Below are 25,348 nucleotides of genomic sequence, written 5' to 3' on the forward strand. Positions count from 1 at the left end.
GTTTCACGTTGTAAACGCAGATGAAAACAACTTTACTGTTGCTATAAAAATAATTATTGTGTAAAAAATCGAAAGTGCGGATTGAATCAGAAGTCAAACAATTTTTTTTTCAGAACAGATTTTAATAAGAAAGTATGTGGAAGCGTTAATGAAAAAATATAGAGTTTTATTAAAAGAATAATTTGAAGGCAAACAATTTTTTTTTAATTTTTAATTTCGAAGGAAAACCCTGATCCTGAAATTTTACTGGTATATTTGTCAAAAATCACAGTAATGTGATATATACAGTGTGATCAGTAAATTTTACTAAGTACAAAGACAAAATGATTTTACACCATCGATGCTGTAATTTCGAAAATTGAAACTGTCTATAGTTATATATAACTTAAAGTACACAATTTTTATATGAAGTGAAAAATTATGTAGTTTCTAAATTTTCACGTAACTTTGTCACGGACTTGAACCAAAGACCTTCGAAGTTATAGGCGGAGCATGCTACCATCCCACCATAGCAGCACGCAATTTTCATCAAATTTCGTCAAATAAATTCTTCTTTATTTTTGATAATTTAAGAAAAAACTTCCGTGAATTATGTAACGGTATCTTTGCAAACCCATCTCAAAAATATTTTCGAAGAAATTCGAAAATTATAAGAAAATTTCGAACTTTTTATTTAGTTTTCTTCATTTTTTTGAGTAGGCAGTCCTGTAGCACAATTAACTTTAGACCAGTAAAATACAATTTACAGATCTCTGAAAAATCGAATTGATTTTTGAAAATTTTTTTTAAAGGTTGCTTTAGATTTTCTCTTTTTAAAAAGTACGATAAAAATTTGAAACACCCTACGAAAAATAAATTTTCAAAAATCAATCCGAATTTCGAGAGACTTAATATTTGTACTATTTTAGACGAAAACTTGTTAGTCTACAAGACTGAATATTTGAAAATATTAAAAAATTTCAAAATTACATGTTTAAAATTTTCCTAAAATTGTCTCGTTTTTTTTCGAATTTTTAGGAAACATTTTTGAGTTTGGCTTGCATGGTTTCAGGTACAAAGTTCATAAAAGTTTTTTCTTGAAATATTGATCATAAAAAAGTTATAATTACGAAATTTGAAAAAAACTTGTCACTTCTATTTTTCTATTCGCTGCTATATATGTGTGTTGCACTATTTAAGGGAAAATTTAACGGCAACAAATTTCGTTTCTATCTATTGCTAGGCGAGCTGGCAACTCGGTATCCAATTCCTTGCCTCGTAAGTCTTTTGCGTTGCAAAACTCACTTTGTTGCTGAGATCGAGTTCTTGTGTATAAACACCGCCAAAAACGCTAAATTCTGGAGAATGCCGCGATTGACCTTTCGAGTCTGGAATATCCCTGCAGTAAAAAAATGGCTAATTGTAATCACTAGTTCATACATCTAATCAAATCTTTGCAAAATTTAGCTATAAACATAGCGCTTCCGTTCAACAATAATTTCTTGCGAAACCTTGATTAAAAAGCAATATTATATGAACGTAAATATATACACTTACAGTAAAAAAACCGACGAACATTTTTTTCCTGTTGCATAATTTCTACGGTCATGGGGTAACGATTTTTATGGTAAGAAGCTGGTTTTTTTCTAGCAAGGGACCAACTATTTTTCCTCAAGTGACGACCAATGAAATTTTTATTTTCATGTTTATACTATTCTCCAACTCTGCGGAAGTCTCTAGAGTAGTTTTAAATGTCTTGACGATATTCCTATGATCGTGTTCAGTGTCCTTTCGTGATAATCCGAGATAAATTCACCGACTCCTTGTATTTCGTCCATAGTCTCACTAGTTAGTTAATCTTTTATATTGATTGTGTTAGATCTTCAAGGATAAAACTATTACTTTTATGAAATAAAGTTACTTTTACGAACATAGTTAGAGACTTTCCAACTTTCTCGTCATAAAATATAAACCAACGAGTTAAAAATCATCAATGTTAACCACTGGGACTAAAAATATCGTTACGTACCTGTAGTGATCTTAGAAACGGTGTTAAAAGTGAAAAATATTCGTCGGTTTTTTTACCGTTAGTGTAAATATTGTTACGAATATTAGCAACACTAAGGGGTACTGTCATCTCTAAACCGATGCTAAGCAGTGACTTGTATGCACATAACCAAATTAATCACTATGTCTACACATATGTACGTACACGCAGCGGAGAAGCAACGCACAACAACATGCATCCCTGCAAAAATCGCGAGTACTCCATGCATGCATGTATGGAGTACTCGCTATGGACCACCCGAGTGCTCCAAAATTAACCACAATTCATACAAAAAATATGGCCCAATTAACATTGCGATGTCCTAGGACGGGACCATATACTGCAGTTCCGCATTACATCAGAGTAATCCATGGAGTACCCGCAGTCCAAGAAACATCGTGTAGTAATTACAATCGTTAAAAACGAGCAATGATCGGCTCACAATATGTTCGTGTAGAAACATGAGTTGGTTCATTGCTGCATTACACTGTAGTATAATGGTAAGTACTCCAGTGGACCACATCCCTGCAAAAATCGTTGGATCATGTGGTCCACTGAAGTACTTACCATTATACTCCACTGTAATGCAGCAATGGACCATTTCATGTTTCTACACGAACATATTGTAAGCCGATCATTGCTCGCTTTTAACGATTGTAATAACTACACGATGTTTTTTGGACTGTGGGTGCTCCATGGAGTACTCTGATGTAATGCGGAGCTGGAGTATATGGTCCAGTCCTAGGACATCGCAATGTTAATTAGACCATATTTTTTGTGTGAATTGTGGGTAATTTTGGAGCACTCGGTTGGTCCATAGCGAGTATTCCATACATGCATGCATGGAGTACTCGCGATTTTTGCAGGGATGATACAACGATTTTTGCAGGGATATATCTGAGATATTCCTGAAAGTATGCAATACCCTTCAAAAATCGCGAGTACTCCATCCATGCATGTATGGAGTACTCGCTATTTGCGATGTCCTAGGACTGGACCATATTATCCAGCTCCGCATTACATCAGAGTAATCCATGGAGTACCCACAGTCCAATAAACATCGTGTAGTGATTACAATCGTTAAAAACTAGCAATGATCTGCTTACAATATGTTCGTGTAGAAACATGAGTTGGTCCATTGCTGCATTACAGTGGAGTATACTGGTAAGTGCTCCAGTGGACCACATGATCCAACAATTTTTGCAGGGTAATTGTGCATGTATTACTCACAAACACACGCGCATGAGCTGTGAGAGAAGCTATAAAAATTGTGCATCTGCAGTTATAGCTGAGAAATTTATAGCAGATAACCAACTAGTAGATTCTGGAAATGGAAGCGCCTAGAAGATGCGAACGGGAAATCATAAAGTATAAGGTAGAGGCGCGACAATCTGTTTGATTTAAGACGCTATCTGGCGAGCAATAGTAGTGTTATTTTGGAAGTACTTTAAAGGCCATTTTGCATTATTGAATAGTGGAGTTATTTATTCAACAGTTCAGTGATTCGAACGTTAGCAGAAGATTGGAAATAAGTGGAATCGCATTAAATTCGTTACAATATATATTCTATGAAAGTGATATTTTTATAATTTAAAAGGAAACGTGATTGTCCCCACATTTTAAGTACATAGGTTTATGTACTAGATTAAGAGATAATAAGCTGAGCAATTGTCTCTTTTTTTCAATGAAAATTTGAGTTAACGCTCAATATTTTTATTTTGTAGGGAAGTAGTTAATGTTGATGTATAAACGCATACCGCATATACATATACATACTTTGACGAATATTACATACTTGCGGGACAACAGAGAGAGATACTCACAAGCGCATGTCATCATCAGCCGCTCACATATACACACGCATATGGATACAAATTGCAAATATACGTGTATATAGCGGGTAAATAAGCATCAGGTTCACGAAATTACTAGACCTTAGGAGAAATGGGTGAACGAGGAAACCGAAGAGTATAAAAGTGGCACACGCTGAGGCATCACAAATCAGTTTGAGTTAAGCAAGCTATAAGTAAGCGAAGCATAAGTGTTATTGTGAAGTACTTTAATAAAGGTCATTTTGCATTATTAAATATTGGAGATATTTATTCAACAGTTTAGCGATACGAACGTTAGTAGAAGGTTGCGAATAAGAGGATTTGCAAGTAAATTCGTTACAATTGGTGTCAGAAGTGGGATTGTTGAATAAATTCCGAAGACTTCGAATATAACTTGGACATGGGAAAGTTGAGTGAATTGACGATCCAGCAACTGAAGGAGGAGTTGGAAGTCCGTGGGTTGGCTTCTTTTGGCGATAAATCCCAGCTACAAAGACGAATTAGTGTAGCTATGGTATTTGAAGGAATCAATGCTGAGGAGTATGTCTTTCATTATGATAGCGACAAAACAACAACAAAAATGGAAGAAAAAAACGAAACACTGCAGACAGTGGCACGCATTTCAGAAATGGCGTCACAAATGTCATCCCAATTGGATGAACAGAAGACATATATGTCAGCTCAACTGGTAGCGCAAGAGACACGTATATCTGGAATGTCGACAAAAATTTCGGAACAAGTACCATCGCAGCTCTTTGCGAAACTGGAAGAGCAGGATGCAAGAATTATACAACTCGAGGACAAAATTGATGCCGAGATAGAAGCGTTAAAAGGTCTTATTCAACAGCTACAACTAAATCGCCCAGCTGTTCCAGCGAGCAATCCGAAGGTAAAAACTCCATCTTTTGACGGCTCTGTTCCTTTCGAGGTATTCAAGCTTCAATTTGAGAATACGTCAGCAGTGAACAACTGGGATGCTGAAGATAAAGTTGCTACACTGTTCGTGGCATTGAAAGGACCTGCAGCTGAAATCTTACAAACAATTCCAGAGTACGAGCGGAACAAATATGAAACATTGATGAGCGCTCTAGAGAGACGTTGCGGAAGCGAGCATAGGAAGCAGATATATCAAACTGAGTTGCAAAATCGTTACCAAAAGGCGAATGAGACTTTGCAGGAGTTTGCGTCTTATGTTGAAAGATTGGTTCATCTCGCAAATGCAGACGCACCCGTGGAATACACCGAGAGGGTTAAAATTCAGAGCTTTATAAATGGAATACGGGATGCCGAAACGAAACGAGCTGCATATGCGAACCCAAAGCCAACATTTGCTGATACGGTATCCGATGCACTGACCCAGGAAACAGCGTCACTTTTGAGTAAGCCCGCATACAAAGCTCATTGCGTGGAAGTGGAAAGGCCAAATTGGGAAGGCACAATTTTGGAAGCACTGAAGTGAGTACAACAAAAAAATGCCGGAATTATGAAGTGTTTCAAGTGCGGTAAACCAAGTCACATTGCACGTCATTGCAGCACCGGTCATGGTAGTTCCAACTTGGCTGGTCGTAAACGCAAAGCTGGAGAAGATAAGCAAGAGCGAGTCAAATGTAAAGATCGAGAACTTGCCCCAGCTATTGAATTTCGTGTGATACCTATCTCGCAAACTGGAAGGAAATCGAGCAGTCTTACCGTCAAAGGAAATGTGGACGGCAAGGAGCGTGTACTGACTGTAGACACGGGCGCATCTCATTCTTTAATCCGATCCGATTTGGTCAACAGGAGAGTAAAGCCATTACCTGGAGCAAGATTGCGTACGATTACTGGCGAGTGTAACCAAGTCCAGGGAGAAGGGTATGTGAAGACCTAATTGGGTAGGTCATGGTTCTACACAAATTCGTTGTAGCGGAGATTATTGATGAAGTCATATTGGGAGTGGACTTCTTAGTTGACCATGACATCAAGATCGACATGCAGAGAAGGATTATGCATTATAAGAACCAGGATATACCACTTAACTTCAGTTTGGCGAAAGGGTTCAGTAGTAATCGAGTACTGGTGGAGAAGACTCGACAAAGACCACGAAAGTCAAAGGCAAAGGTTGATGGATCGAATGGGCCAAATAAAGCAAAATCAAAAGTAGCTGCGAGAGAAACACTGGCATTGACAAAAACAAATATACACACTAAAACGAAGGAACGAATTTTCCAGAAAGAATGCAGGGGTAGTTTCAAGCCAGCGCGCACTACTGTTGTGAAACGTCAAGACGATACTGATTATACAAAGTCAAGCCGTCAAGATCAAGCTCTGCGAAATAGTTCTTCATTGGCCAAAGAACAGAGTGTGAGGGAACGGCCCAGGGTAATGAGTAGTAAGATGAAACACTGACACGACTAGAACTTTAATTCGGAATGTTTCTTGGAGGGAGATTTGTTACTGCTATACAACCCTCACCGGCGGAAAGGTGTTCCATCCAATTTTCGGTGCAGTTGGGACGGCTCGTACAGAGTTGCGAAGAGGATCAGTGATGTCATATACCGCATACAAACCATTGGGAAACCACGAAATAGAAGGGTGGTTCATTTGGAGAGGCTAGCAGCAGTTAGATCGAGAGATTTGTCTGATCGGGACGATCAGACTTAGGTGGAGGGCAGTGTGACGAATATTAGTGACACTAAGTGATACCCCCATCACTAATCTGATACTAAGTAAATAAGGCCACAACAACAATAAAGCAAGCTGCTACACTTGTATGTACGTAAACAGGTTATGCGGCAGTTACCCACCGACGTGTGCCGTACGTAAGGACGTTTGTCGTACGAAGCACGTTTGACCGAACTCTCAAGCCCGTAGAAATCAATGTGTGCGTCTGTGTACATGTACATAACATATTTGTGTGTGTATTGTTTACAGATAAGCACTGTTGCCATTGACCATTTTGCATGTATGCATATGGAAACATCAACTTTTTCCAATTTAATTTTTGATATTGTAAAAGGCCGGAATACATATTAAATAAGTATAAATAGATTAAATATTTATAATCAGCACTTTTACATAATTATTTCGAATTATTTCCACAATTTTTCAAACTTTAATTAGGCGTTTTTGCATAAAATTGCAAACGGTCAAAAATTAGCGCACAAAAGTTTACTAGGCAACTCTGTCTAGTGAGAGAGCGATCAGCTGACACGTTCTTACGGAAAAAATCAAAATTGTTTTGATTTCTACGTTCCGGGCTACGTACGTACGGGCGTTGCACGTCGGTGAGTTTTCGTTTACATTGCACACTCATAAGATAGGTAGTGTCAGCTGACATGTTTTTTCTACGTACGTTCGTGGGTAACTGCCGCATTAATCGTTATGTCTGCCCACATACGTGCGGGACAACAGAGAGAGATACTCACAAGCGCATGTCATCATCAGCCGCTCACATATACACACGCATATTGATACAAATTGCAAATATACATGAATATAGCGGGTAAACAAGCATCAGGTTCACGAAATTACCAGACCTTAGGACAAATGGGTGAACGAGGAAACCGAAGAGTATAAAAGCGGCACAGGCTGAGGCATCACAAATCAGTTTGAGTTAAGCAAGCTATCAGTAAGCGAAGTATAAGTGTTATTGTGAAGTACTTTAATAAAGGCCATTTTGCATTATTAAATATTGGAGTTATTTATTCAACAGTTTAGCTATAATAACGTTAGTAGAAGGTTGCGAATAAAAGGATTTGCAAGTAAATTCGTTACAATACATATTAGAGCGGGGCGAATTGTATGGATGGATTTTTTTTTCATCAGGAGTATAGCAAAAACGTAATCTACATATGATTCTAAGCAAAATTGTTGAAGACACCATAGCCGTAAGTCCGATTTCGGGTCCCCGACTTTTGTAAAATAGATATTTTGCCATATGAATGTAGGGTTTGGCCAAAAAATCTTCATATTGGGATTACTTTAAAGGTATTTTACGTACATTTAAGAATCTATATTAATATCTATAGTGTTTTTGAATTTTAGTAGAGATATCAGGCTTGAACGGGGCCGCGGAGAGGGGTGGGGGCAGCCAGGGCAATTGCCCTGGGGCCCGGAAAGTTTTTGGGGGCCTGGCAAGGCAAAGCAGTATTGACAGTACTCTAGCTAGGATTTCATAGATACATACATATTTTTTGCTACAAAAAATTGATTTAACATTGAAAATCACTAAACTAAAATCATAAGCATCTAATCAAATAGTATCGGGCATAGTCATAGTCGAAATAAAATGTGATTTTAAGTTAGATAAACTTTAAATATTTTGCACACTTCCAGTCAGTGTGGCTGAAGGGGAGCGTTCTTTTGGGCTTTTGTCTCGCGTGAAAAAATTGTATGTTCTACTATGCGACAAAATCGCTTGACAAGCCTTGGAACATTGGCGTTGGAGTCCAGCCTTGCTCCCAGCATTAGTTTTGAATCGGTAATATCCATATTCGCAGACCAAAAAGCACGGAAGGTTTTACTTGGCTGATTCAAGCTCTTAAAATGTACATATTTAGAAAAAGTTAATGTAAGCAAATCAAACAATGAAATCTAACATTTCATTTATGTAAGTGCTTAAGTAAATCTTATTTTATATGAAATAAAACTGACAATGTGAATTTAAAAATTTATGTATGTTATGTTATTTTTTTTACTGGATTGAGTTTATTTTTTAGGGTGGCCCGTAAACGCGAATTGTCACAGGGGCCTGGCTCGGCTCTGCGGCCCTGGTCTTGAATTATGATAAATTAGCCTAAAATGAACTTTTAACAATTATATTATCATTTTTAACAAATTTCTTATGGAACATTTGTTTTTCTTTACAGCTCTAAGCTAAGTTCAGAATATTTCCAACAACTTTCATTCAGACAGTTTTCCTTTTTTCGATTTCATTTTAGTAGAAAACAATTTTCAAAAAAACCTATATTTTCAAGTACCTGAAAAGCAAGAATTGTGTTTTATAATTTTAATGTAATTTATTAAAAAAAAATTTTTTTACTTAGAATTTACCATTTTATCAAAATAAAAGTAATGTTATATTATTACTTTTTTAAATCTTTTTTGCTCTCCATTCGTGGTTGTTTTTCACGACTTTCTGCTGTAACAGCCATAGCACCTTCATGTTTTTTTCTATAAGACGTTAGGAAACAGATGTTAAAAACTGCACATATCTTTCTGTTGCTTGTATATGCATTGGAATATTATCATCTAGTGTTGGCTCATCATAATCTAAGAATTGTACCAAGTGTTCGTATGGAATATTTCTTGTGAATGCCGGCTCATATAGTAAATTAATTCAGATCAATCATATCAGTATAATCTGAAGCATTAAAATTGATATTATATTTTTTGTAAACTCTGAGTTTAGTTGGACCAAGTATTTTTTCTCTATTGGAAAAAAAAAAATGTTTTTGATAGCTCCATCACATATGGCTTTCCTATCATCAAATAACATTGTTAATAAAATGTTTCTGAATGAGCGTAATATGAATTGTTTTGGATTACACCATCTACAATATTAAGTAAATTACGTGGTAGATATCGTGTCCAACGAATATACTTTTATAAAAGTACACTGCCGTATACAACAGAATTATCGTATTTTACATTGAAATACATTGGCACATAAATTCTAGACGGTAAATTCAGATTATTTAATTCACTTGATAAACTAAATGCAATAATATCGCGTTCAAGTATATGTGAAAAAATTGGATTCAGATGATGTAGAAAGATTTCGTTCATCCTTTTAAATTTAAATACAAAAAGCTGTAAAGCAAAAAATGTCCATAAGAAATTTGTTAAAAATGATAATATAGTAGTTAAAAGTACATTTTAGTCTAATTTCTCATAATTTAAGCCTGATATCTCTACTAAAATTTAAAAACACTATATATATTATTACAGACTCTGAAATATACGTAAAATACCTTTAAATTAAGCCCACTATGATATTTTTCCTATAATTTTATCAGAAGCTATGAAGATTTTTTGGCCAAACCCTACATTCATATGGCAAAATATCTATTTTGCAAAAGTCGGGGACTCGAAATCGGACTTACAGCTATGGGGTCTTCAACAATTTTTCTTAGAATCCTCTGTAGATTACGTTTTTGCTATACTCCTGATGGAAAAAAAATTTGACCTGCTCTAATACATATGTACAAATTACCTGACCTGCTCAAAAGCAAATATTTGTCAGGCAGATGTCGTGAGTGAAAATTGACTTAATAACGCTTTTTGTTTTTTTTTAATAGAACTAAATTCCCCACTTACATGACTTTGTGCCATATAGTATATAATTTATATCTCTCTTATCATATCCAATTTATGAAAATAGCTTCATCGTGAGCAATGCAAGCGAAGGCTGGCTGATTGCTTCAAACACATTTTACTTTCACGTATTTTTATTACACGTGTTTGCAATATTATAAAATAAATTTATAAAATACCGGCATTTTAGTCTATCTGCTTAACTTTTAAGAGGCTTTTACCTCTTACTCTCCCTCATCCTTCTCTTCCCTCTTTTAGCTATCCTTTTATTAACTCCTTTCTCCCTCTCCTTTTTTCCATCCTTTCCTTTCTCTTTAGCTCCCTATCCCTCACCCGCTCCATCTATCCCTATCTCTGTATCTTTGTCTAACTCAGCTCTATCTCTTACTCAGTCTCTTTCTCCTTTCCTCGTTTTTCTAGTCTCTAGTTTTTTTTATTCTTCTGCATCCCTTATTTCCAGTCCCAGTTCCAGTCCCGATCCCAGAGGATTTTACGTATTTTTGAATGCTACTTTTAAAGGGTGCACCACCCTTACCATGGATTAGATTCGATTCTCAAACCTACTAAATATACTCACAAAATTTCATGAGAATCGGTCGAGCCGTTTCAAAGAAAGTTAACCACAAAATCTTTGACACGAGAATTTCATATCTCAATACTTTTTATTTTTTTATTTTTTATAAGATAGCTAATACCAGTGAACCACATTTTAGCCTATATCTCTTAAACGGGTTGAGATATCGCAAAATCTCAAAAAAAATTTACTTTACTTTAAAATACCCAGGTACATGTTTTGGGTTTCATGACACTAGTGTGTCTGATTTTGAAAATTAAAGAACCAAAACAATAAAGGTCGGTATACATAAACCGAGTGACATTTGGTCAAGACCCCCTCACACATTTGAGCTAAAACCCTTAACATGGGAAAATAGCCTCCATTTATATATATTTAAATTTCAGAGACGGTATGTCCTATTATTTTTTACTTAATATACAAATAGTAACGGATAGTTCCTACTGGTGTTTGACGAGTATGTGAATTTACGAGGATGCATTGATATATGCCAGCGGCAACATATCGAAATGTTCTAATAAGAAGTTCGTAACTTTAAAGTTTTGTTAACAAAGATGCATCTTAGACATTCTGTTAATAAAGTGGTGGCTTCTATTGTACACTAGCGAGCACGAAAACAGCAGTGGTAATTTATATCAAATTTTGTCAAGCCTTTTTTTTCGGCAACTTTTGAAAGAACTTCTGTGAATTTTGTAACTGAAACTATGTTAACCAATCTCAATAACGTTTTCGAAAAATTTCGAGAAAAGCTTACCACAACTCGAACTTTTTGTTCAGAGTTTTGCGAATTTTTTTAAGTAGATCATTTTGTAGCACATAAAATCATTCTAGCACTTTTTTGGCGTGGTTATAATCCAATATCGTTCATTTTAAATAAAAATTTAAATCTGAGATGAGTGCCCAGGAACGTACATACCAAATTTCATCAAGATACCTAAAAATTTACTCAAATTGTCGTGTTTACGGTCGGACGGACGGACGGACATGGCTCAATCAAATTTTTTTTCGACACTGATGATTTTGAGATATGGAAGTCTATATCTATCTCGATTCCTTTATACCTGTAAAACCAACCGTTATCCAATCAAAGTTAATATACTCTGTGTACAAAGCACGCTAAGTATAAAAGTATTTTAACCTTTAGATATTGGAGGCAGTTGCAAACACATTTAAAAAGTTAATAGTTTTTATTTTCTACGGCACTTTTTGAACTACCTCTGTATTTTGGCATATTATAATTAAGTTTTATCGTCTTAATTGCTTACTTAGATGGTTTTGTGTTAATTACTTTAACACATTTTGCTGATTAAAAAAACCTGACATTTTACTAAATAGTGTTTAAAATTGGCTTATTCGACAAGTTTCGGCCTAGTAATAGTTTGGCGCAAAAACTCGAGGGCAAATGAAGGCAAGCTTTAAAATGTTTTCATTTCTTCCATTAGAATAGTTTCTCATGGCTTGCTGTTATACGTGTGTTTTAAGAACTCAAGTAAAATAAAAAAGTGTGCGCATTTCGTTTAAGAACATCAATGATTTTGAAAAAAATCCTGATTTTTTGTTGTGCTATATGCAACTAGCTTTTACTTTTAATAGAACACATTTAAGGGCTACCTGGCTCATATTTCGTTTAATATCTCTAAAATCTTATGAGATATTGATATATAGCCAGTGTCCTTTCCCAAGTCCCTGAAAACAACTGTACCATATTTCATCCAAATCGTTTGATCCGTTTCCGAAATAGAAATTATAAGCCGGTGTTAAGCTCGTGAATTCTTAAATATAAGTATAAACTGAACACACCATTAAACAAACATACAGAAATTATAATAAGGTTTGATGGCTACCCCAGGTGGCAAATGTTCCAATTGAACTACCGAGTAAAATACCTTTATTTTGATACAGTGGCAGTGTATTGTAAAGTTTTTAAAGAAATTTCAAGTAGGCGGTAATCTCACAAAGACAGTCTTAGTGGCAAAACCTATGCAGAAAACTTTAGAATGAAATACATTATGTACTAAGTTTCATCCAAGGCCGCTCCGAGAAAGTTGCGGATACACAACGAAAAAGGTTAGGTAGTAATTCCAGGGTAACCACTACTTTAAAACTTTTCTATTGCAATACAAAGTAAAGACAAGCGTCGTATAATTTTTTTAAATTTCAAATAGGTTACAACGTCATTAGTGCACCACGGAAACGGTGTCCCTTTTCAAGCTTCTAAAAACAAGAGCACACGCTTTCGTGAAGCTTGATAAGATAAGATAAAATAACAAGTAAGGAGAGCTAAGCTCGGGTGCAACCGAACATTACATACTCAGCTGATAGCTTTGGAGACAAAATAAGGGAAAATCACCATGTAGGAAAATTGACCTAGGGTAACCCTGGAATGTGTTTGTATGACATGGGTATCACATGGAAGGTATTAAAGATTATTTTAGAAGGGAGTGGGCCATAGTTCTGTAGATAGACGTCTTTTCGAGATATCGACATAAAGGTAGATCAGGGGTGACTCTAGAATGCGTTTGTACGATATGAATATTAAATTAAAGGTATTAATGAAAAGGGAGTGGCCCTTAGTTGTATATGTGAAGGCGGTTTCGAGATATCGACCAAAATGTGGACCAGGGTGACCCAGAACATAATCTGTCGGGTACCGCTAATTTATTTATATATGTATTCCTGCCACGATTCCAAAGGTTTTTGATTTCGCCCTGCAGAACTTTTTCATTTTCTTCTACTTAATATGGTAGGTGTCACAACCCATTTTACAAAGTTTTTTCCAAAGTTATATTTTGCATCAAAAAACTAATCCAATCACCATGTTTCATCCCTTTTTTCGTATTTGGTATAGAATTATGGCATTTTTTCATTTTTCGAAATTTTCGATATCGAAAAAGTGGGCGTGGTCATAATCGGATTGCGCCCATTTTTAATACCAAGATAAAGTGAGTTCAGATAAGTACGCGAACTAAATTTAGTAAAGATATATCGATTTTTGCTCAAGTTATTATGTTAACGGCCAAGAAGAATGACAGGCGGTCGACTGTGTACAAAAACTGGGCGTGACTTCAACCGATTTTGCCCATTTTCACAGAAAACAGTTATCGTCATAGAATCTATGCCCGTACCAACTTTCACAAGAATTGGTGAATTTTTCTTCTACTTATGGACATTTTGAAAATTACTTTCATTTTTGTATTTTGTTGTACCATATCATTACTGGCGTAGAATGTTGACATAAATTACTTATATACTGTAAAGATATTGAATTTTTTGTTAAAATTAGACTTTTGAATTTTTATTTTTTTTTAAGTGGGCGGGTTCGTCATCCGATTTCGCAAATTTTTACTCAGCACACATATGGTAATAGGAGTAACGCGTCCGCCAAATTTCAGCGTTGTATCTTCAACAACTGCGAAATTACAGCTTGCAAAACTTTTAAATTACCTTATTTTAAAAGTGGGCGGTGCCACGCCCATTGTCCAAAATTTTACTAGTTTTCTATTTTGCGTCATAAAGTCAACCCACCTACCAAGTTTCATCGCTTTATCCGTCTTTCGTAATGAATTATCGCACTTTTTCGGTTTTTCGAAATTTTCGATATCGAAAAAGTGGGCGTGGTTATAGTCCGATTACGTTCATTTTAAATAGCGATCTGGGATGAGTGCCCAGGAACTTACATACCAAATTTCATTAAGATACCTCAAAATTTACTCAAGTTGTCGTGTTTACGGTCGGACGGTCGGACGGACATGGCTAAATGAATTTCTTTTTTGCCCAGATCATTTTGATATATAGAAGCCTATATCTATCTCGATTAGTTTATGCCGGTACCGATTACCGTTATGCGAACAAAGTGAATATACTCTGTGAGCTCTGCTCAGCTGAGTATAAAAATAAAATAAATAAGATGAGAAAAGAGACGAAAATATCAGCGAAAATAATAAAAGATAGGAAAGCATAAGATAAGGTAACATAAGATAAATTAAGATAGAATAAGATAACATAAGATTAGATAAGACAAGATAAGGAAAAGTTAAGATAAGATAAAAGAGAATAACATAAGATACAAGATAATAATACCCAAGGGATTACCCACCATACTCTATATAACCTTCAAAAGGGGTGCATCGGAAAGACACGCGCATTTTTATTTTTTTTAGCTGGCCTAAAAACCTTTTTTCATTGGCTGAGTAACATAAATGATTTACAAACTATTAGGATAGGAAAGGATTGATTTTCAATGTTGACATATAAAATGTGATAGAGTGAGAGTTATAATTTATACAAGAACATCACAAGGGCCCATTTAATCAAAAATTGGCTTTACGCTGTTTCAGAAATAGATGTTAAAAAAATATTCACACGTCATTTAAGTTCACTTTGCTTAGCAGGAAAAGACAACAGAATTAAGTGTCTAGAAATGTGATAATAAAAACAACTCATAGCAGCATAAAAAAATTCCAAGAATAGATTAATATCTTGCGGACGTTAAGTTAAGTATAAGAGGGCAGATTATATGAATAAGGAGTCCCATTCAAAATCAAAAAAAAAAAGGGCAAAGTAATAATTGTTTTTGAGTTCTAGTCCAGCTATGCGAACCCGTAACTCGTAACTAGGAGCGAACCACTACCCGTTAAGCCACTTCTTTCAACTATTTTAAAGGTTTTCCTTAATTTGTAGAATAGTTTTGGCCAAAATTCTTTCCATTTCAGGAATGAGCTGTATTTATTTTTAGTTGTGAAAAAGAGTTGTATGTCTTCAGAAAAGCCACTTCGTTGGGCTAATAAACCTGCATTTTTATCGGTTATTTATTTGAAAGTTTTAAAAAAATTTCAAATATTTCGAAAACTCTTTGAAGTTTTATAGGATAGGCACAAGGTTTGGTATTTAGATTTATACGGATATGAGCTTCAATTTTTTACAAAAAAGGACCGTGGGTTTAAATCGAGAAAAATATTGATAATGAACAAATTTTTCGTTAAAGCAATGCGAATTTGAAGTGGGTAGGGCCAGTCCATACATTATATTTTATTAAAATAATTATTTCGAATTTATTTAAAAAAAATATTTCATATAAAAAACTTACTAAATAATTTCATCAGAATTAGAACACTATGAGAACCAACATTTTCATGCTACTATTATTGGCTTTAATGCCCCACGCTCTGATGAGTTTGAAACAACGTGATCTTGAAACAGTATACCAATGGAGGCAACTCGTCTTTGGCTTTCCTACAGAAAATGATCGCCGATTAGCGTTGGCCAATGGTAATTTAGTGCCAGGCAATGCTGTTCCCATTGATGTTGCACCACATCGAAAATGTAAGTAAATAATAAAAAAGGAATATGAAAAATTAAAACGAGACAAATAATTTATACACTCTCCTTTAATTGCACAAAATGAAGCACGAGTCTTCGTTACCATACCCAGATTCCAAACAGGTATTCCATACTCGCTGGCATTGGTGAGCGACCAACGAGACGTTAATGGACCCATTCTACAACCATATCCTAGTTATGAATGGAATAATGCGCATGGCACTGATTGTGATAAAATTACTTCAGCATTTCGTGTGGCGGTAAGTTGAATAATAAATATGTGACCCGGCCTAAGAAAAGGTGGCTTATGACTCAAAAAAAAAAAAAAGGAAAACTACTAAGAAATTGAAGAAATGCATTGTTTATGTTTAACCGCTGTTTCTCGCAATTTATTTTTTGAGTCATAAGCCACCTTTTCGTAGGCCGGGTCACATATTTTGATTAATTGATTTCAACTACACTATGCAACAGCAATTTCGTTTTGGGGTAACCATAGTAGTTCTCTAAAAGAACAAGTAGTTTTGCTGCACGAACTAAAGCAAGCTGTGACTTACATGTACGACAAAGACATAATTTGAAAACATTATCTATGGAAGCTCCTTTTCTAATAAATGCAATGGTTACCCCATTGGCAAAAAAAAATTAAAGATTTTCTTGTACTGTGTTATTAAATTATTTGTTGCATAATTACCGTTTTTATTTTCTCTACTTCCTTTTAGATCACAGCATGCAATCAGATGTTTGTTATTGATTCGGGTAATATTGGCGGCTACCAGCACTGCCCCCCACAGTTACTGGTCTTCGATTTAAATACAGATACATTGATTCAACGTTATCGTTTCGATAGCGATTTGTATTTATCTGATGGTTCGCTGTTTATTACACCGATTGTTGTAGTACAAGATCCACCGCCAAAAGGTAGCTGTCAACGTCTACATGTTTATATTGTAAGTAAGAACTTCATGAGTTTTCAATTAACAAACTTGTACCTAAATTTACGTGGTGTGGTCAAAAAATACGGTTCCAATATTCCAGACACTCTTGGTAATGGTTAACTGATGTATATTGGAACGATTTTTCGTCATTCCTCGATAAACGTTGAAACCGAATGTTGTGTGACTTTCAGTGCCATTTCGAGAACAAAAACGTCGGAGCTGGTCTAACAAGCGATGACCAAAAATGTTTCCAAAATACATAAATTACCCATCCTGTCGGCAAACCAGCAAAAGAAAATGAAACATATTTTTTATAGTAAATGTGTATATAAACATATTTTATCGAGTTTGACGGAGTAGCCATTTGGGATATCTCCGTTTGATCGTATGGCCATTTAGGGAAAATAGTTCTTCTTAAGAAAGCAAAGAAGACTATTGGCTTCACAACAGTATTAAATGTCCATTATACCATTTTGGGAGATAGCCCCCCATGTTTTCTATTTAATCTATTTAATCTATTTATTTATTTAATCTTGAAATTGTTACATTTCTTACAGACTAATTACAAATGTAGGCAAATACCAACTAACTTAACTGATCATTAAGTAGCATTTTAAACCTATTTTCACAAAAGGAGAAATCCAACAACTGAAGATTTCGGAAGCAAATTAAACTCTTTAAGAGCTCTGACAACAGGAGCATTGGCAGCATAATTATGCCTCGCCAGCCCCACATAAAATGTGGCATGATTCCTTAAACAAATATTAGGAATAACAAAGAAAATACGTTCAAGTAAAAAGGGGCAGTCCACCACCCCATATATCAAATTAAAAATGAAAGTTAGAGATAAGAAGGTTCTCCTACAATTTAGTGTCTTAAGACCGATAAGCAAACATCTAAACTCATAAGCGGGAACCGGAAGTTCAAAATGAAGGGGTCGCAGAGCATACTTAATAAAGATTTTCTGAACTCTCTCCAATCGACTAATATGACAGGAATAATACGGACGCCAAATAAAAGCAGCATATTCTAGTTTCGAGCGTACCAGTGAAGTAAAGAGTGTCTTTAAAGTATACGGATCGGAGAAATCTGAACTGAAACGTCTGACAAAAGCCAGCATAGAGTACGACTTAGCTATGGTATAGTTAAGATGGCTATGAAAAGTAACCTTGGAATCAAAGACCACTCCAAGATCAGTGATTTTAGAAACAATGTCTAGTTGTGAGCCACCAATAAAATATGACGTAGGGATAGGAGTAGGGGACTTGGAATAGGAGACATGGGAGCATTTTTTAATATTTAAGGGAAGCATATTTTTCTGACACCAAGCTACAACATTGTCAAGATCACTCTGAAGTTTCGTCGAGTCAGAGGAACACGTTATTTTGCTAAAAATCTTCATGTCATCAGCATACATGAGAAATTTTGAATATTTAAAACAAGTAGTAATATCATTGATGAACCTCACAAAAAGAATCGGACCCAATATACTTCCCTGAGGAACCCCAGAGGAGACAATAAAAGAATACGAGGACACCCCATCAACTACAACTTCACATGATCTATTAGAAAGATACGATTTAATCCAATTTAAAAAATTTGAATGAAAACCAAAACTTTGTAACTTTGATAACAAAATACGATGGTTAACTTTATCAAACGCTTTCGAAAAATCCGTATACATTGTGTCAACTTGGGCGCGGTTACTAAAGGCTTCAATGCAGTATTCGGAGAAAACTTCTATATTAGAAGTGGTTGATCTCCCAGACATGAATCCATGCTGATCAACAGAGATGAGAGGATGAATGGAGAAAAGAATTTTATTTTTCACTATGCATTCAAAAAGTTTTGAGACAGTGGAAATTTTAGAAATAGGGCGATAATTGGAAATATCGCTTTTATTGCCAGATTTAAAAACTGGCGTGATAAAGGAGATTTTCCATGCATCAATGAAGACGCCTTGCTCAAGGGATTTATTGAAAAGCAGCCAGATCGGGTAGGCGAGAGCTGCGCAGTTTTTAAAAAGGTGAGACGACAACCCATCGACATCAGTCTGTGACGACATCTTGATTTGACGAATCCCAAGTTCAATATCATCTAACGAGAGTTCAAGAGCCCCAAAGTTTAGTGAAAAACCACTAGCATCCAAGGCACTAAAAAAACCACCACTACTCAAGACAGGGTCAGCCTCGAAATTCGTGCTGAAAAAATCTGCAAAAAGATTTGCAGCATCTAAAGCCGAATCCGCTTGTGTATCTTTGTAAAATACAGCAGAGGGAATACTAGAACACGATCTCTTTGACTTCACATAACGCCAAAAAGCCTTCGGATTCACTTTAATATCGTCTTCAAATTTACTTATATAATTCCGCTTCAAAAATTTGCTCAATGACTTAAATTCTTTCAAATATTTTAAATACAATTCCTTGGAAGTAGGAGACTTAGATTTTTTAAATTTTTTGAAAAACTTGTTTCACAAATTCTTCAGTTTTTTCAACTCTTTTGTAAACCAAGGAATTTTGTAAACCTTTTTTCTTATACTCGGAATATGTTCACAACAAATGCAATTTAAATTATTCTTAAAAATATTAAAACAACTGGTAACTTCAACCTCAGCAAATAGCGAATCCCAATCAATAGACTCAATTGCCGCATTAACAGCATCAACATCGTAATTTTTAAAACAAAACTTGGAAAGTGAATCTTCTACGTAAGAATTAAACTCATAAAGTTCCAAATGAAGAACAAGCGGTACATGATGGGGACCAGGACTGGACAAAGGGTCTAGACATTCCTGGAGGCAAAAATTCATATTATCACTTAAAAATATGAGATCTAATATTCTATTAAGACTGTTATTAAAACTGTTAATCTGACTAAGGTCACATCTTGAGAAGCCGTCAATCAAATAGGTTTCAGCAAACGCATTTGAAGACATAGGAAGAAGCCCCCGACTATTATCAAAAGTAGACCATTCTAGATTACTGAGGTTGAAGTCGCCAAAAACGCAAACATTTTCATGACTAGATGCTAAGGCTAAAATATTATCAACATGCTCTTTATAAAGTAGATCGCTACTAGTAGGCGGTACATAAGAAACACAAATTAAAAGTTGAGAAACTCCATGTACAGAAACGCAAAGCATATCTAAAAGAGAATCAGCATTCGGCAATGGCACCAGAGTCGCTCGATATTTTCGCCGAATCGCAATTAAAACGCCTCCTCCTCTGGACAGACCAGTTTTAATGCATCGCGATCTTTTCGAAAAACGCAGAATAAATTTTCATAGAAAAATTCACCATCCATAAAAGTGTCATTTAGCCAGGAATCGACAATAACAAAGATGTCAAAATCCAAGTTTGAATTCATCGTATATAGTGAGTCAGACTTGGTTCTTAGGCCAGATACGTTTTGAAAATAAATTTTAAGATCCTTGTAAGAATGAATATTAGCTACATCCCGCGTCGAGGTTTGTATAGAAATGTTTAAACGGTTCCTTGTACCATCTGACCCAACCGATTGCCATTGGACATCGGTTGGACCTCGTCGTTTTTTGAACGAAAATTAAAAGGACGCACGGCAATGTTTGAAGGCCATAAGTCAGGCACCAATAGCTTAGGTAGTACACTTTCCTCAACACCCAATTTAAAATTAATATAACGCAGAGAATTGGGATCCACGCCAATCTTCACCAACGGAAAATAAACAAAGGAGTTAACATCAATGCCAGTATGTTGAAAAATATGAAGTTTTATTTTATCGGATGTGACCGAGGCAGAGAAAGGCGAAATATGCAACCACTTCCTTTTAGAAACAGCACTTAAGTCACTATTAATGCCCGACCCAACAACTAAAGGTGGCGCCAGCAAGCGCGAATTAATTTTATTACCATAATTAGGGGAGGGTCTAATGTTATCATTAGCATTGCCCTGCAAAAATCGCGAGTACTCCATGCATGCATGTATGGAGTACTCGCTATGGACCAACCGAGTACTCCAAAATTAACCACAATTCATACAAAAAATATGGTCCAATTAACATTGCGATGTCCTAGGACTGGACCATATACTCCAGCTCCGCATTACATCAGAGTAATCCATGGAGTACCCACAGTCCAATAAACATCGTGTAGTGATTACAATCGTTAAAAACGAGCAATGATCGGCTTACAATTGTGCTCGTGTAGAAACATAGTTGGTCCATTGCTGCATCACAGTGGAGTATAATGGTAAGTACTCCAGTGGACCACATGATCCAACGATTTTTGCAGGGTGGCAGCATTATTGTTGCTTACAACTTTATTCGGAATTGAACTAGTACCTGTGGTACCTGCATCAGAATTATCATTACTGGGACTGGGTCTAATGTTAACATTAGCAATGCCAGCATTATTGTTGCTTTCAGCACTATCCGGCAATAAACTAGTACTTGTGGTTTGCAATAGTCAAGTGAACTATTAAGTTGTTTTGGAGAATCATAAATCAATGCTACTAAGTCAGGTCTCATAACTGTTTAAGAACAAATGTAAAGGAGTACATTCCAAATTGGAAGAGAGGTTGACCCAAATCTTTCTTATGTATAAACTCCCGAACGGCTTTACCGATTGTCACGAAATTTTCAGTGAACATAGATTTCAATCACGACAGTGCTTGTGCAAAACAAAATTATTAAAAGTTATGCAGGAAAGGAGTTACACACACATACACACCAATAATGTGGCTTTGATTTCTTTGCTGTGTTGCCTCTGCTTGTCAATGTACACACATTTGAACACATAAACCCTGTAAAGATCACGGATACTCTATGCATGCATGTATGGAGTACTCGCTATGGACCAACCGAGTGCTCCAAAATTAACCACAATTTATACAAAACATATGGTCCAATTAACATTGCGATGTCCTAGGACTGGACCATATACTCCAGCTCCGTGTTACATCAGAGTAATCCATGGAGTACCTACAGTCCAATAACCCTGCAAAAATCGTTTGATCATGTGGTCCACTGGAGTACTTACCATTGTACTCCACTGTAATGCAGCAATGGACCAACTCATATTTCACATGGATCAACACGTGGATCACATGGTCCAACGATTTTTGCAGGGAAAGCATTGCTTTGATAAAAGCAAAAATCGCTGAACTGAACGAGCAAACTTGCTTTGAGTGGGACATTCACCACATCAAATTATGGGTCGCATACATATATACATATACATACATACATGTTGTTATTTAACTTCGTGAGTACATTTATAGGTGTGTATGGATGTATGTATGTGTTTTCATTTCATATCAGCTTGAAAGCCATATGTACATATGAAAATATTAGGGCTGATCACATTCAACACGGCGTCTACAGACCACAACCACAATAAAGCAAAGCTTGACGACAACCGTAGCCAAGCATTCGCTTTTAGATTACTTTGAAAGCAGTAGCCACCAATATAAATTACAGGAACAGTAGAAAAAGATATTAATCATGAGATCGCGGGTTCGAATCGAGCTCAAGGCCTAACAATAAAATTTAGACAACTGCCAAAGCTCGTTGTATAGATCCATTTCGGAAACTGCTAAATTTCTTCATCGGCAACGTTTAGGCGCCGCTGCTATAACCATTCAGCCATAACAGCGGTTTTTTGTTTGTCTTCATTAATCCTACTTCTATTCTGGTTCATGCCAATTGATATTCACAACACTGCGACATCTGTTGCAGAATGGATGTGAAAATTGGACTTGTTTAAAAAATGTTCAAAAGAATGATTTTAGCTTTTATTATCTGTTATTTACTCACTGTCGCTACTCACTGTCGCTTCCCAAAAATAGAATTAGGTTTAATCTGGCTACAACGGCTTTCGTGATTGATTGTCGTGCTGCTCTGTCGCGCCGAAAATAACGATGCTCATAAGAACATGTGTAAAAATAATATGACAGATGTGGCGGCTTCACCGCCGTCGTGAATGTAGTCAGCCCTATTCATGCATGTTGTCACGTCACTGCAATATAGATGGTTATGAAAGCATACATACATCCCTTACACCTTCGTTAAACATTTCGTTAAAATTCTTAAACAAAAGTTCTATTTGTTTGGTATATTTGTTTGTTTATCCTAATGCTTGGGCCTAAGAAGATTAAATATTCCTCTTCTACATAAGTAACGAAAGATGTAAATTTGTATGCAGCTTATTGACTCCGAAACTACTACTCCGCCGATTTTATTAAAATTTGGAGGGTAGCTTCACAGGTTCACGGAGAAGGTTCCTGTGAATTTCCTTTCCGGGAAGTGGACCATGGACCGATATATTTGAACAAACTCTATTCACGATTCGATTTGCCTGAAATTTGGTATGCGGGTAGCCCTTTGCGTATATTAGTATTAACGATACTTTCTTTTCGATAGATCTATTCGAACAAATTTTATTCACAGTTCGATTTGCCTGAAATTTGGTATATTGGATTAGCCGTATAAGATTTGCCAGGATTAGTATTTACCAAACTTTTTTTCGTGAAATGGACCAGGGACTGACTGGGACTGGGAACGGGACTGAAACTGGGACTGCGACTTGGACTGGGACCGGTATTAGGACTGGGACTTAGATTAAGACTTGGTCTTGCTCTTGAACTTGGACTTGGACTTGGACTTGGGCTGGGACTTATACTTGGACTTGGACTTGGACTGGGACTATAACTGGAACTGGGAACAAGAGACTAAGAAGAATAAGAAGAACTTGAGAGAAGAGAAAAAAAGGAAGGAGAAAGAGACTGAGAAGGAGATAGTGTTAGACGAAGATAGAGATATAGGAGTAGAAGTGGAAAGTGAGGAAAAGAAGTGAGGGAAAATAGGGATAGGGGAAAGATACGCAGAGAAAGAGAAAGGCAGATGAAGGAGTGAGTAAAAGTAAAAGGAAAAGGGTGAGAGATGGGGAGGGAAAGTAAGAGGAAAACATTTTTTAAAACTCTTGCAGATAGACCAAAGTTAGTGCAGAACAACGTCTTTCGGATCTGCTTGTCCAGTATATTCTGGATGCTTGTAAGCGCACACATTTAACTCCGCTTAACCTTACTTTATTTTTCATCCTTTTATTTCTTTTTTCTTTTATTCTTCTCTCTTTAACATATTTTTATTTCCTGTCCATGCTCGTCCTTACCCCTCTTTTCTATTTCATTTTTCTCACATTTACTCTTCTTCCCTTTATTCTCTTTCTTGAAACTTCAATGCATATATATACCGTATTTTTTTATAACACGTACTTATCCTATGCAGTCACAAACACATATGTATACACACATACCAAGATTATTCATACCTGTTAACTTTTCAACTTTTGTTTTCTGCCACTCTGTATATTCCCGTCAATAAATCATTCAAGGCTGATGTCAATAATCACGGTCTGGTTATTTACGATTCAAAACTGAATACTGCATGGCGTGTTGAAAATAAATTTATGTATCCCGATCCTGATCACGGTACCCATACAATAGCTGGTGACACTTTTACGCTGATGGACGGTATATTTGGTTTGGCCACTGATGGTCGTCAACTGTACTTCCATCCACTAGCCAGTCTAAGCGAGTATGCAGTACCACTGAGTGTTCTAAATAATCGTACGAATTTTTTGAATGGCGTTGCTGTTAGGGAAGATCAATTTCGTTTGGTCGGTAGGCGTAGTAGTCAATGCGCTGCTCAAGCTATGGATAGTTACAAGAATCTCTACTGCGTTACTTTCAATCCCATTACATTGACCAGATGGAGTTCGACGAAACCATACGATGTGAAGCACGAGAATAGAATGTCAGCTGATCCGCATCTCTTAGAATTTGTAAGCGGCATGAAGGTTTTCAGAGGCAGTTCGGGCAAGGAAGAATTGTGGATGATGTCAAATAGATATCAGGTATTTATTTATATTTTAAAAGCTGTTAATGTTGGTAATGCAATAAATTTTTTTTTTTTGCGTTTGTTGTAGAAAGTTGCAACCGGAACTTTGAGTGATGGTGAAATCAATTATCGCGTTGTGCGTCGAGTGCTTGATGATGTACAACACCCACCCAGTACACATCAAGATTTGAGTTCAGGGCTTATATTTACGTAAAGAGACACCCTTTACATCTATACTCTTTATTTAATCAAGCACTATTACAATAAAATATATTTTTTCTCTGAATAATCGAATCATAGTTGCCATGCTGTAGTTCTTTCCAAGGTTTTCAAGGTTTGTCACTTATCATGATGCAGAAGCATCGACAACATCAGACAAGGCGACAACGGGAGTTTTGGAGGAAAATTTCTTAAGGGTTAGCCCAATAAAGAAACGTTTGAGCGGTAAAGCGCCAATCATATAAGTAAGTAAAAGGTTTCTCGTGTGTTTTCA

General features: G+C 36.0%; 1 protein-coding gene across 8 annotated transcripts; it reads left to right on the forward strand.

Moving 5' to 3' along the window:
- On the forward strand, positions 1-25,144 carry yellow-d (L-dopachrome tautomerase yellow-d). Of its 8 annotated transcripts, XM_067760799.1 has the most exons (7): positions 14,841-14,916; positions 15,585-15,729; positions 15,829-16,048; positions 16,133-16,305; positions 16,765-16,992; positions 24,350-24,871; positions 24,944-25,144. In XM_067760799.1, the coding sequence occupies exons 3-7, from the start codon at positions 15,841-15,843 to the stop codon at positions 25,067-25,069; spliced, it is 1,257 nt and encodes a 418-aa protein (XP_067616900.1). In that variant the 5' UTR covers positions 14,841-14,916; positions 15,585-15,729; positions 15,829-15,840; the 3' UTR covers positions 25,070-25,144. The 8 variants fall into 8 exon arrangements, with proteins under 8 accessions (XP_067616899.1, XP_067616904.1, XP_067616906.1 ...); XM_067760798.1 differs by lacking the exons at positions 14,841-14,916; positions 15,585-15,729 and adding an exon at positions 1-132; XM_067760803.1 differs by lacking the exons at positions 14,841-14,916; positions 15,585-15,729 and adding an exon at positions 12,099-12,134.
- The last annotated feature ends 204 nt before the right edge of the window (positions 25,145-25,348 follow it).

The sequence above is a fragment of the Eurosta solidaginis genome, chromosome 1, assembly GCF_040869045.1.
Source record: "Eurosta solidaginis isolate ZX-2024a chromosome 1, ASM4086904v1, whole genome shotgun sequence".
NCBI lineage: Eukaryota > Metazoa > Arthropoda > Insecta > Diptera > Tephritidae > Eurosta > Eurosta solidaginis.

What these genes read in the sequence shown, in the direction of transcription:
- yellow-d (XM_067760798.1), top strand. Translation starts at nt 15,841, where the DNA reads ATGAGAACCAACATTTTCATGCTACTATTATTGGCTTTAATGCCCCAC. An exon ending in CTTCAGCATTTCGTGTGGCG is followed by an intron (nt 16,306 to 16,764) that starts GTAAGTTGAATA and finishes ACTTCCTTTTAG; the next exon opens with ATCACAGCATGCAATCAGAT. An exon ending in AACGTCTACATGTTTATATT is followed by an intron (nt 16,993 to 24,349) that starts GTAAGTAAGAAC and finishes AAATCATTCAAG; the next exon opens with GCTGATGTCAATAATCACGG.